This window comes from Diabrotica undecimpunctata, chromosome 8 (assembly GCF_040954645.1).
Source record: "Diabrotica undecimpunctata isolate CICGRU chromosome 8, icDiaUnde3, whole genome shotgun sequence".
NCBI lineage: Eukaryota > Metazoa > Arthropoda > Insecta > Coleoptera > Chrysomelidae > Diabrotica > Diabrotica undecimpunctata.
In genome coordinates, this window is record NC_092810.1 from 40,071,681 (window position 1) to 40,085,622 (window position 13,942).

Consider the following 13,942-nt stretch of genomic DNA (forward strand, 5'->3'; position numbering starts at 1 on the left):
AGCTTCTTCTTTATGTGCCGTCTTCTACCGAAGGTTGGCGACCATCAAACGATAGGTTTCTCTGTTTTGTGCCGCATGTATTATGTTCGCGGCTTCTGGTATTTGAAACCATTCTCTCAAATTTCTCAGCCAGGATTTCTTCTTTCTACCCAAACCTCTTCTACCTTCAATCTTGCCTTCCACGATAAGCTGTAGCAGACTGTACTTATCATTACGGAACACATGGCCCAGGTATGACGCTTTCCTCCTTTTCCACCAGACCAGCACCCTAGCGAATTCGATTCTCTCTTGAGACTGTCTTATACCGTTGCCTGTCTTCCACCTCTGGCGACTATTGAGGGAAGTTGAATTAAGCGATGGGAAAGCATACGTACAGACCGGGCTGGCGTTACCCATCGTTACGAAATACAGATTTAAGTGTTTATAACTTTCTAATTTGTAAAAATTACACCGAAACTTTGTAAAAGACAGGGGAAGGTTTGTTATGAAGAGATGTTTTTATTTTCAATTTAGGTAGAACATAAAAAGTCTGACGGATTAGCTAGAAATTATTTTGGAAGGAGAGAAGACAAAAGACCACAAATATGGGAACCAGGAAAGGAAAATAATCTTAGAATGAATGTTTTAAGAACACGGCTGTCAAAGTTTAGAAGCAGTGAATTTTCGAAGAAAGTTAATTTAATTGATTACAAAAAAAAGTGTGAATGAAAGTGAATGTTTTACGAGAGTCCTAGATTAGATAGAATGGAGATAGCTGAGCCTCGAGATACAATGTATGTTACTTGCTTTCCTTTTGACGTGGCTCGAGAATTTTACAATAGTAAAGTTGTCTAAAGGAGGCGAACGATTGTGGATTTCGTTCCGATATATTTGGAAAAAACTTTGGAAAAAAAAATTATTTTATTGGAGGCCAGAAATTTACTGTTTCCTCCATCGGGACGTTTGTTTTCATTTTTCATAATAAATTACTGGTGTCTTTGATTATTTCAAATGGATTAAAAAACAAGGAAATCATTACTAATAGTTTATTTTGGACACTTGAAATTTTTTACTATATTATTTAAAGAATAGTCAAAATAATATTATCAGTAGGTAGTCTTTGATCTGATTAGATAATTCTAGAAATAACTTTTTTTTTGTCTTTGGCAAAGCAATATTTTATTTAGAGTAAGTTTTTATATTCGTGTATGTATATCGTGTTCCATGTTCCATATTTCTGTTTTGCATATTATATTAATGAATTTTTTTTAATAATTGGGTTTTTTATTTCCAAGTGGCTACTATTGGAATGTGCAATATACTATTGGAAGCACGAAGAACTCTGAGAGATTAATAATTTATGAAATTTACTAATTTCATAAATAAATGATTACCCTTCTTTTCTTCTAATAATTTTTCTATTATGTTTTATTATTTTTATATTAACTGTTATTTTCTATGTACTTGGTCAATTGTAGAATGCTTACTTTTAAAACCAAATTGATGATTTGGTATCAGATTTTTTCATGTAGATAACCATTTTCTCACATAGATATTACCGGTAATAGTGATATTGGTCTATGGGATCACACTTTGTTAGAGATTCCTGATTTCGCGATCATAATAACTACTACCACTTTCCAGAACCTGGGGAGATATCTTAGTTTAAATGAAGCATTTATTAAATTGTTCAGCTTAACTATTTTCTGTGGTAACGATTTAATATTTCTCCAGTGATCAGTTCATATCGTGAAGCTTTTTTAGGGTTTATATTTTCTTTTATCCCTGTTGCAATTTCCCTACACGATGTTGAGGTAATTCTTTCTTGTGCCTGGACCGGCTGCACACATTTATTTTCTTCTTGATTATCATTAGATTTAAATGTGTTTTTCAGGTCGACAGAAAATCTCTCCTTGTCGTGTTTACTGCTCTAGTTTAATTACCATTTTCCATCCTGATTAAAGGAGCATGGAAAATTGGTCTTTTAACCTTTTAGTTGCCTTCCACAGTCAATAATCTGTGCTACCATCAACTATTAAATTAATTAGGTAGGCATTGATCTATATATTGTTTAATTTTTTTTCTGTATCTCTCTTTTTGGATATTAAGTGACATTATTTAAACGGGTTTTATCTTGTGGAACCCTAGTTTACTGCTATCTTTTTCCCAGTTTCTTTTATTTTGTTATAAGGTTGCTGATTTATTTTAGATAATTATTACTGTCTTTTATTGTTGGAGTTATTGTGACATTATTTTTCCATGCTGCTGGATGAATATTTTTCATGAATAGTTCTATATAATCATTCAGTTATCCTGAGTTTCGTAGTAAAACAGCCAGATTCATTTTGTCATCAATACTTAACAGAAAACTTTCCCAATTTGTCACTTTAATAGTTAGAGTGGCATTCCTTTTAGTGATCAGAGATCATACACTAGCCATCGTCAATATCAAGATAGTTTGCTATGATGTTATTGAAGATAAAGAGGTCAGTAAGATACGAAATTTTATTTCTATCGATAAAACAGTATGTCGTTTGGCGGCAAACAGTCGTTTGGCGGCAAACGAAGAAATAAATATTGAGGAGAAAAAGCAAAGGTAGCATTGAGGACGTTAAACAGCAGAAAATCACCAGGAGAGGACAGAATACCAAACTAACTCCATAAGTAATGAAGCTGGAAGGTGGTCAGATAATAGAAAAAATATGATATTATATGAGTTTAAATATCTAGCCTTCACATTATCTATCTACGGAAAGCTCGAAACAGAGGTTGAATATCAAGTAAATAGAGCAAACAAAGCCAAAGGTGCCTGCATAAAACAATACGGAGAAATAACCATACTGAGAAAGAAATGAAAAGAAGAATTTACAAAACAGTCATCAGACCAATAATGACATACGCGGCAGAAACACAACCTGACATAGAGGGAATAAAAAGGATGTTAGAAACAGAAGAGATGAAAACACTTAGAAAAATTGATGCTAAAACACTATGGGACAGAGCTAGAAGTAAGCAAAGTGAAGAACGTGAAGGACTAGGTAAAAAATTTAAAAGTAAAATGGAACGATCATATAAGCTAAATGACAACAAATAGAGTAGTAAAGATGGCAAGAGACTGTTCCCTAATATGAAGACGATCAGTATGAAGACCTCGTAAACTATGGAACGACAAGGCTGGAGGCTCATTGAAGAACAGACAGAGTCATGTCTACATAAAAAGAAAAAGAAGAAGAAGACGTTTGACTGGAATTTTTTTCCGATAGTATAAAGAAAGACCAGACAATCATACAATGTGTATTGTTATTCAATATTGAATTTGTTGAATCATATTTTTACATTTTGAGGGTATAAAGCATGCCGGCAAAGCTAAAATTTTTTAAAAGTAAATTAAATATCTGATTATACTGATCGACAGAATTTAATTGTTTACCTAAATTTAACACATTGTAGTTACAATGTGTTAAATTAGTATTATATATTTAACATTATGTTAATATAATTAAAAAAGAAAATCAAAATAATATTTCCCTATACTGGAATTTAATTTCATTCGTTTTTACCAATGAACCTTAACGACATAAAGATTCATAAGAACTACTTGAATTTGTCAGCGCATGAGTTCTGGCTAAAACAGAACCTCACTTTTAAACTTTCTAACAATCAAAAATTTAGTTATTGCCGACAATTCAAAGAATTACCTCCTTTTAAATGTAGTTACATTGGGTTTTTCGATTAACCTTGGGCAAACCTTTGCGTTTTAAGTTCAAAGCTACCATACATTTCAAACCTTAAAAAAAACTTTTTTTTGTACATAGTAACAAAAAACACCATTATGTTACTAGCAAAGTTTTTTAATATTCTAACTCTACAATTCTAAGTTACGGTAAGATCAATAATGTTTTTAATAGATAATATATGGTAGCTAATTATAATTTATTCTCTTTCAGCCCTGAAGAAGCCAAATTAATTCTCTTTGGCGAAAACGTTCGGCGAAACAATTGATACTCATTAGAGTCTTTTTTGCAGATTTCCCCAATATTTAAGAGTTTACTATTTAACTTATCTGCAAAGATTAAATTTCTTTTCTATATATATATATATATATATATATATATATATTATATCTATATGTTTACGTATATTGTAATTATTTTGTGAACCTCTGCGAAAAATTATGTACCACATTCGAAATCTCCAAGAAAAATTGAAATGCGCGATATCAAATGTTGGGGATTTGTCGACGATATTTATGATCGTTTTGTCGTGGAGAAATAAATATGGAATTGGAGAAAAAGCATAGATCTCTGTGGGTGTCATTCCCGGATGCGAGTGTGGGGCACAGACACAGGTGAGGTGAGTTAGTACGTGCAAACAGTCCAGTTGAATTATTTACGGGTGTCGAATGGCAAAATGTGGCACGTGTAAACGTTCACACAAGCCCATAAACCATGAACATATGTCGACCCCTTCGCGCGTATGCTGCCAGGAATGGGAGGCGGTGGGATATTTCGGACTATTGCAGGAATTCTCTTAGAGCGGTATGAGAGGATAAACAGGGAAACTCTTAAAACGTTATTTAATATTTATATAGTTTGTCCGAATAATTTTAATAATATATTTATATTAGAAATATATTACTTAACGAAAAAGTCTCAATAGAGGATGTTAAACAAAGATTAGGAAAAACGAAAATACCAATTAGATAATTAAATACAATTTAATAGGACACATAACTTTAGCATGAAGCCAAAAACCCTGATTTATAAAATGGATTAGTGCAAATACATCGTCCAAATGATTTTTGCTGATTCTGGCTCAATGGGAATAACTTGCAAGATATTGTTGGAGTTATTGATTGTCTAGAATAAAGTCTATTAAAATATATAGCATCTACTTATTTTTTATCAACAAATTCCTTAGTGTCTGGCTGATTGCCCCATTCCGTCTTATCTCCTTTCTTATCTACTAGCTGTAGAAGGCCAATAGCATCTGCTCCTTTGTCCATTTTAATATAATTAGATAATGGATTCCTTCCCACAGTTCAGACTTCTGTTTTTAATAATTCTGTCGAAATTTCATCCATCCCTGGTGCTGTATTGTTGTTAATTTCTTTATTATCTGAACCAATTCTTCTAAGGTTGACCTTTCAACGTATTGTTTTACAATGTAATATGCTGTCTTCTTTTGTTCACCCTCATTGTCTGCGTTTAGGTTTTCTTTGAAGTATTATCTCTGTTGGTATTTTTCTGACCTTGTCTTTGCATAACGCCAATCTTGGTCTAAATGACTGTGTGCTTTCTTTTATTCTTTTATAGAATTTTCTGCTCTTGTGTGCTTGTCAATTACAAACTTTTAAATTGATCTAGGTACGTCATCTACCTCTTTAGGGAATATATACATGTATTGCAAACTTCGAAAGCGATCTATTTCAGGGAATCTGTGATAGACTAGGTATGAAGAAAACAAGACTACAGTCTATCTATTACATACAATCGGATGAAATGGTAGAGCGAATGAATACTACAGTTGACAAGTATTTGACAAAAATGATGTCCAGTCATCAGCGAGACTGGGACCAATACTTTTCGTTCTTCGAAATGGCCTATCTATCCGCTGTTAATAAATAAACTGGCTAAACACTAGCAAAAGTGCTATTTGGACTCGAAATGCGACTAACTTGTGACCTGGAGTTTGGATGTAGACCTAGAGAAGATGTAGCTGATGAAGATTAGGTGAACGAATTGCGAAAAAGAATGGACGATATACTGGTGATAAGTGGTATAACAAAATTGAAGGGTGGGATCAAAAATACGCGGAAATTCGATCATTTAGCTACTGGATTTTAAGGTTATGAGCCAAGAAAGTGGAAAAATATTAAGAAAAGCATACATCTAACTATTTGATTTTGAGGTAAGGTAAAAAATAGTGCGAAAAGGATAAAAAACGTGGTATTTTCGAATTTTATCTTTATAAAAGAGTTAAATTGGGACTTTTACAAAAGAATGTGATAATGTGGAGGAAAAAATATTGAATTATCAACTGAGTTTTAAGGTTATGTGCAAATAAATGAGTAAAAAAACGGTTTCTTTTGATTTTTCGATGCTTTCCGTTCAGAAATTGAAAATTTTGCTTGGCCATTTAAAAGAACGAAAAAAAATACATAAAAAATTACTATTTAAAAGTTAGCCAAAAATTATTAACATCACCTAAGAAATTATTGAAAATTTCAATGATTTTTCCTGAGCTCAATTTTCAATATAAAAATTTGAAAAAAATTTGAAGAGGTTCCATGGGTTCTGGGAAGCTAAAAATTTGTATGAAGTCATATTTTTATATGCTTTATTGAAAGCACAAGTCGCGGTGCTGATCGGTGCGGGGAAACTTTTGACCATCTTATCCCGCTATAGCCTTTATATGGTATAAGTATGTTACAAGTATATTTACATAACGGCACAAGAAGAATGATTTAAATCAAGTACTCTACTGGCTCGATTCTGCCAGGGCAGTGCTGGTGGAGGAATCAAATTACTGCATATAGATATGCATAAATTAAAAATAAGAAGCAGACTGAGGATAACATGGAGAGGACAGGTAGACATACCCAAACACTGGCCAAAAATGGAAGATATGAACATGATCCTATTTATTTTTAAATTGAACCCTCATCGCCAGAGTAACTCTTTTGTCAAAGAAATTTTCAGCTGCAGTCGTGAAAATATTCTTTTTAAATAATAGTCTAGAATATTCTAACAAACATATCCAATAAATGACTAATTTGTTAGTTTCATTTAACTTCAGTAAAACATTCGGATTATTTATAATTCTCTTTTGCTATTAAATAGGTCTTTTGATACAATTTTATTAAAGGACGTTTTACTGAAGAGCTCTTTTTCTTTTCTCCAATTCCAATAACGGTAAATGAGCTAGAAAATCAATAATTAATTTTTAAATTAATTATTTGCGCTTCTTGGCATCGTTTTTTGCAATATTCATTTTGCTACTGTTCTTTTTGTGCCGTTGTTCGATTTATAAGCTCTAAACTTTTCCGATAAATGTTAGTTTAAACATAAAAATCAAAAGAAAATTAAACCGAGTGAGTTAAATTTTCATAGGAAATATTAGCGTGGATTACGCGGTTATTAAGAGTCAGATTGAGTAAATAAAAATCTTAATTTACAGGCTGTCAAAGACTTTATCCTGCTCTCTGTTATGCAGATGTTTTTACCTTAATTCATCACCCAGCTCTTTTCGTCCTCTCCTGGATATAGGTTTCCCTCTTTTTGCCCATTGTGCTCTATCTTGAGCACTTTTCATCCAATTTCTTAATATTTTCTTAAGATCGTCAATCCAACGAGTAGGGAGTCTTCCTCTTCTTCTTTTGTCTAACCTCGGCCTCCACTTAAGCAATCTCTTTGTCCACCTTTCATGACTGATTCGGGCGACGTATCCGGCCCAGTTCCATTTCAGTGTGGCAATTCAGGAAATTACAACGGTAACTCCTGTTCTTCGTCTTAAGTCTTCATTTTTAACTCGGTCACGAAGCGATATACTCAGCATTGACCTTTCCATTTTCCTCTATTTGCAGCGTTTTAGAAGTTGTAGCTGTCAATGTCAATAGGTCATCACAGGCAACACACATTGGTCAAATGTTTTACGTTTTAAAGGAATTGGTATATCGCTTTTAAATATGTCTTTGAGTTTTCCATAAGCTACTCATGTTAGGTTTATTCTTCTTCGTAGTTCGCATGTTTGGTTGTCTCTTGTGATCTTTATTTCGTGTCCAAGGTATATGTATTTTTCCACCAGCTCTACTTCGTTGTCTCCAATATTGATATTTCCTCTAGGTACTAGGTTTGTTATGAATTTTTTTTTTAAATGTTTATTTTAAGATCCACACTGGCACACACTAACTGAATTTTATGTAGCGTTGTATATATCTCCTTGAGGTTATCCGAGAATAAAACTATATCTTCTGCGAATTTCAAATTTGTTAATCTTCTACCGCCAATGTTCAGGCCTTTCTCTTCCTAATTTAGTTTTTTATAAGCATATTCTAGTACTGCGGTAAATAGTTCTGTTTAGGCGATAAGGTATCACCCTGTTGGACTCCTCTGCCGATTAGGATATGATCAGTGTTTTTATGTAGTTTCACCGACATAGCGTTCTTATATGTATTATAAATTAACCTTGTTTATCGCTAGTCAATGCGGTATGCTTGTAGTGCTTACAGGATTTTGTCAAATTCTACCTTGTCAAAGGCTTGGAAATCATGAAAATCTGCAAAAGCCAGAACGTGTGGTCGATTGTATTCGATAGTCTTTTCTATTACCGTTTTATTGCTTTGTAGGTGATTATTTGTTCCAAATCCGGTACGAAATTCCGCTTGCTCTATTGGCTGGTAGAAATCAAGTTTTTTCTCAACACGATTCGTTACTACTCTTGTAAGGAGTTTGTATAGGTGACTAAGAAGACGTATAGGTTTGTAGTTTTCTAATTCATGGTGATATCCTTTTTTGTACAATAGAATTACCTAAGCATTGTGCCATTTGTCGGGTATATTACTGTTTAAAAGGTACATGTTAAAAAGGCTTTTTATTTTTTTCTTAAGTAGGCAAGTGTCTCCGATTTTGATTGCATCAGTAACTACAAAATCTTCGCCTGGAGATTTGTTATTCTTAGCTTTTCTTGGGGCTTAACTATTTTAACGAAAAAGCTTATCTTCTAAGTACTGCCATTGACCAATGGCAGCCTCAACAGTTGCAAGATTCCCCAATAGATAATCCATGCATACAGAAAGTATTATATTGGATGCGTCGATGTAAGAGACCTAATTGGCAAGACATTAGTGCATGTAGTCCAGAAATCAAGTTCTACTGGATGAAATGAAATTGCCTGGTCAGTGGCGCACCCAGAATTTGTTTGAGGGGGGTTTTGAAATTGTTTTATGCTACCTCCATTTTGAGTCCCTAAAATTTGGGTTTTAGTTTAATTTAAAGTAATAAAGATAGCAGTGCCAAATATTCAGGTATCTATTATCCTGCCTACCAACTAAAACCTTCCTCTCTTATTTGTGCGCAGTTGGCTGTTGCACGTACCGTACTCCAAAAGTGGGGTGGCCGCTGTAAGGCTGACGACATTTTTGGAACACTCACTTCTCTTATCTAGATCTTATCTATTGTTCTTGTTATGTATGGTTTTCATGTACGGATATACTTGGCAACGTTGCACTTGGCAAACGGAACCTTAAGTGACAGCAGTGACATGACAACCACACATGACAATAGATTCAGGTCATGGACTACATGTGAACTGAATTAAGGTTAAGTTATACAATTCTTATAAAGCTTAATAAATTAATAAAACCTATCGTAAGTAGCTTTATGTTATGTCCAACAGTCCTAAAGAGGAATACATTACATGGTGGCAGCGGAAAAGTTACGATAGGTTAAGTTGTGTTAAAAGCCGGTGCATGTGACAAAAGCCTATACAAAATATATGTAAGTAAAGGAGCTATACTGTGCTCGAAACAATATGACAGATACTTGTAAAGGCTTAGAACCCTTTAGTTTCCAAAGAAATAATATTTCTCACGTGTGGAAATTTTGGAAGCAAAAGTTCCATTTATTTTTAACAGCCTCCGGCAAAAGTGAAAAACCAGACCACATAAAAATCGCTATTCTCCTAAATCAGCTGGGAGATGAAGGGCTAAAGATATTCAATACCTTCGAGTATGAAAATGTTGGAGATGATCAGAAGTACAATGTTGTTTTGTGTAAGTTTGATACATACTGCAGCCCTCTTAAGAATTTAATTTATGAACATTTTAAATTCTTTAAAAGAGATCAATTACAAAATGAAAGTATCGATCAGTTTGTAACTGCCTTGAAACAATTGGCATCAACATGTGAGTTTAAAGAAAAGGATACTTTAATTTTGGACAGGATTGTTTTGGGTACACATGATCTACGAATTCAAGAAAAATTATTACAATGTGCTGATTTAAAACTAGCACAAGCTATAGACATCTGTAGGGCTATGGAAAATAGTGCTGTTACTCAACGTGAAATATCCAAAGAAAGTGAAACTGTTAGTGTTGTGAAGAAAAGAAATGAAGAAAACAGACCTGGATCTACAGGACAGTCAAGGTATGGTTCAAAGTATGAGAAGGAGCAGTCTACAGGCCACAAAGTTACTGACAAAAATACAGGTAACCATTATATTCAGTGTTATAAATGTGGACTTCAGCATATTAGGGGTAAGTGTCCTGCATTTTTCAGATATTGTTCTTTGTGTAACAAAAAAGGACACTACCGTAAATTTTGTCCTGATAATAACAACAAAGTCCATGAAATCAATGATAACGATAGTAGTTGTAGCAATTCTGACACTGATTTAACTGATGAACAGGTACTAGTGTGGACTGTTAATGAAATTAATCCGAACTCTTCAGAATGGTTCCAAAAAATCATTATTAATGGTAAAGAGAGTATTTTAAAAGTTGATACTGGAAGTGAAGTCAATATATTGAACAGTAGTGATTTTAAAAATTTAAATATTGATTATAAAATGCTTGAAAATACTAATAGTTCATTATCTAGCTATACTGGACATGTTATTAATGTTGTTGGTAAAATTTATATACCTTGCTCTTTCAAGAATATTTAAAGATTGTCTGTTCTATATTTTAGATAATGATAAACAAAAATCTCTATTAGGCCTAAAGGCAGCAAGAGACTTTCAAATTGTTTGTGATCAGCCTAGTGTTAGTATGATAGATAATGAAACAAATCATATTATAAATAGTTATAAGAGCATTTTTTCAGGTGTAGGAAAGGTCAACAGGTATTTTAATATAACTTTATCTAGTGATGCAGTGCCATTCATAAGTGGGACACAAAAAATTCCACTGGCTATAAGGAGCCAAGTTAAAGATAAACTTGATGATATGGTACGTAAAAACCTTATTGTACCAGTTAGTGAACCCACAGAATGGCAAAATCCTATTGTAGTTGTTCCGAAAAATAAGGGATCTGATATTAGAATATGTATGGATCCTGTGTATCTAAATAAATATGTTAAAAGAGAAAGGTTTCCAATTCCTACTCAAGATACTTTATTTGCTAAGCTTTCAGGGGCTAATTATTTCACATTATTAGATGCGTCATCTGCTTTTCTTCAGTTGCTTTTGAATTATGAAAGTTCACTTTTATGTACTTTTACTACACCTTTTGGTCGTTATAGATATCTGAGATTACCATATGGCCTTACCTGTGCACCTGAAATTTTTCAAAAATATATGTCTGAACTTTTAGATAGTATATCAGGAACAATAACATATATTGATGATATTTTGGTTTTTGGATGTTCTAAAAATGAACATGATAAAAATTTGAAATGTGTTTTAGAAAAAATTAAACAAAGTGGCTTAACTTTGAATTTAGGAAAATCTAAATTTTGTCAAACAAAAGTGAAATTTTTAGGTCATCAGATTAGTAATATTGGCATTTCACCTGATCATGATAAAACAGAAGCTATTACAAAAATGACACCACCAAGTAATAAAAAAGAATTACAACGTTTTTTGGGAACCATAGTATATCTTGCAAAATTTATACCAAACCTGTCAGAACACACTAGTCCTCTAAGATGTTTACTTTCTAGTAAAAATGAGTGGCATTGGGGACATAATGAACAGGCATGTTTTGATAAACTAAAGAATCTTGTGGCGTCAGCCACTACTTTGCATTATTTTAACCCTGACAAAAAGACCATACTCTCTGTTGATGCCAGCCCATATGGTTTGGGGGCCATGGTCTCGCAAGATGGGTTTCCAATTGAATTTGCATCGGTGTCATTAACTCCAACCCAAAGGAGGTATAACCACATTGAAAAGGAGCTTCTTGGTATAGTGTATGGATGTGAAAGATTTTCATTCTATCTTTATGGCATAGATTTTGAAATAGAGACAGACCACAGACCTCTTTTAGGTTTGTTAAAAAAACCTTTAGATGAAATGTCACCTAGGATCCAAAGACTGGCAATGCAATTAATGAGATATAAATTTTCACTCAAATATGTTCCTGGTAAAAATCTCAAAGTTCCTGACAATTTAAGTAGAGATCCTTTGAATAAAACCATAAATACCAATTTTATAGATGATGAAAATAATTTAAAAGTGTATTCTATTGTAGCAACATCAAAAGAAAATGAAAAAAGATTGCAAAATGCAATTGATACTGACCCATCTTTACAAAAAGTTAAATATTATGTTTTAAATGGGTGGCCTGAGCATAAAAGCTCTGTACCTTCTGAGGTGAAAAAATTCTGGTCTGACAGACATGATATATATTTATTAAAGAATGTATTATTTTATAAAAAAAGGTTAATTATTCCTGAAGAGTTGAAGAGTGAATTTCTTAATGTTATACATCAGTCTCATCAGGGTGTAGTATCATGTAAGAAGAAGGCTCAAGAAGCAATTTATTACCCGGGATTGATGAAGGATATAGAAAACATTGTTCTGAACTGTCTGACTTGTCAAATGAGCTACAAGAGCAACAATAGGGAGCCATTAAAATCACATGATGTACCTGAAATACCTTGGCAAAAAATTGGTATTGATTTCATGACAGTAGCCTCACAAGATTTTTTAGTTGTGGTTGATTATTTTTCGAAGTTTGCAATTGTTAATAAACTAATGAAAAAAACGGCTAGCAGTGTTGTAACACAATTAAAAAATTTGTTTGCTATTAATGGACTGCCTTGTGAAATATTTTCTGATAATGGTCCTCCATTCAGCTCTCATGAATTTTTAAATTTTGTCCGTATATATAATATTGAAGTAACAACATCAAGTCCACAATATCCTCGTAGCAATGGCATGGTAGAAAGAACAATACAAACAATAAAAAACTTGTTTTTAAAATCTGTACAAACTAAGAAAGATCCATTTCTAGCTGTATTAGATTATAATACAACTCCAAAACAACATTTACCTGCTCCTTGTGTGTTGCTAACTGGAAGAAATTTCAGAACCAACTTACCAGTCAGTATGGAATTTCTAAAGCCCAGACATTCTAATAAAAGATATTTTACACAATTGAGAGAAAATCAAAGAAAACAAAAACACTATTATGACAAAGGAACAAATAGGTTACCAGAATTAAAATCAGGACAACAAATTTTACTTCAAGAAAAGAAAAGGAAATGGAACCCTGGAGTGGTTGTGGCAAAGAAAGGATCAAGGGATTACATGGTTAAAGTAACTGATACTGATTATAGACGTAATAGACACTATCTTAGACCTGTACGGTCAGAAGCACAGCAACATGCAAATGCAAATTGTGAGCATGCATATGTGAAAACTAGTCATGAAAATGATATTGTGACTACTGGAAGGACAAGTATGGGAAATATGAGAACAGTTCTTTGTCCAGATGTACCTGATGATACAAGAGACTGTAAAACAAATAAGACTATCAAAGATATTGATGTACCTTCAACATCTAATAGAACATCACCCATCAATGACATTAATGTACCTTCTACATCATACAGTACTTCACCTGGTTTGAAAACCTCCAGAAGTGGTAGAGTCATTCGCCCTCCTGATAGATTTACCTATTGAAATATTTGTGAATTATTGTTTTGTTATTTATGTACTTATGATATATTATGTGAATTAATTTTTGTTTATTTTGTTTTTATTAAAGGGGACGTGTTATGTATGGTTTTCATGTACGGATATACTTGGCAACGTTGCACTTGGCAAACGGAACCTTAAGTGACAGCAGTGACATGACAACCACACATGACAATAGATTCAGGTCATGGACTACATGTGAGCTGAATTAAGGTTAAGTTATACAATTCTTATAAAGCTTAATAAATTAATAAAACCTATTGTAAGTAGCTTTATGTTATGTCCAACAGTCCTAAAGAGGAATACATTACAGTTCTGAAG

General features: G+C 33.0%; 1 protein-coding gene across 1 annotated transcript; it reads left to right on the top strand.

Moving 5' to 3' along the window:
• The first annotated feature begins 9,510 nt into the window (after nt 1–9,510).
• LOC140448779 (uncharacterized) lies at nt 9,511–13,606 on the top strand. Its single transcript, XM_072541894.1, has 3 exons — nt 9,511–10,606; nt 10,668–12,092; nt 13,122–13,606. Exons 1-3 carry the CDS (start codon nt 9,511–9,513, stop codon nt 13,604–13,606), a joined length of 3,006 nt encoding a protein of 1,001 aa, XP_072397995.1.
• Nucleotides 13,607–13,942: the final 336 nt, after the last annotated feature.

Excerpts from the sequence above, each read along its gene's own strand:
- LOC140448779 (XM_072541894.1), top strand. The coding sequence starts at position 9,511 with ATGACAGATACTTGTAAAGGCTTAGAACCCTTTAGTTTCCAAAGAAAT. Across the intron at positions 10,607-10,667 it reads ACATGTTATTAATGTTGTTG|ATAATGATAAACAAAAATCT; the intron begins GTAAAATTTATA and ends TCTATATTTTAG. Across the intron at positions 12,093-13,121 it reads CAAAGTTCCTGACAATTTAA|GAACAAATAGGTTACCAGAA; the intron begins GTAGAGATCCTT and ends ATTATGACAAAG.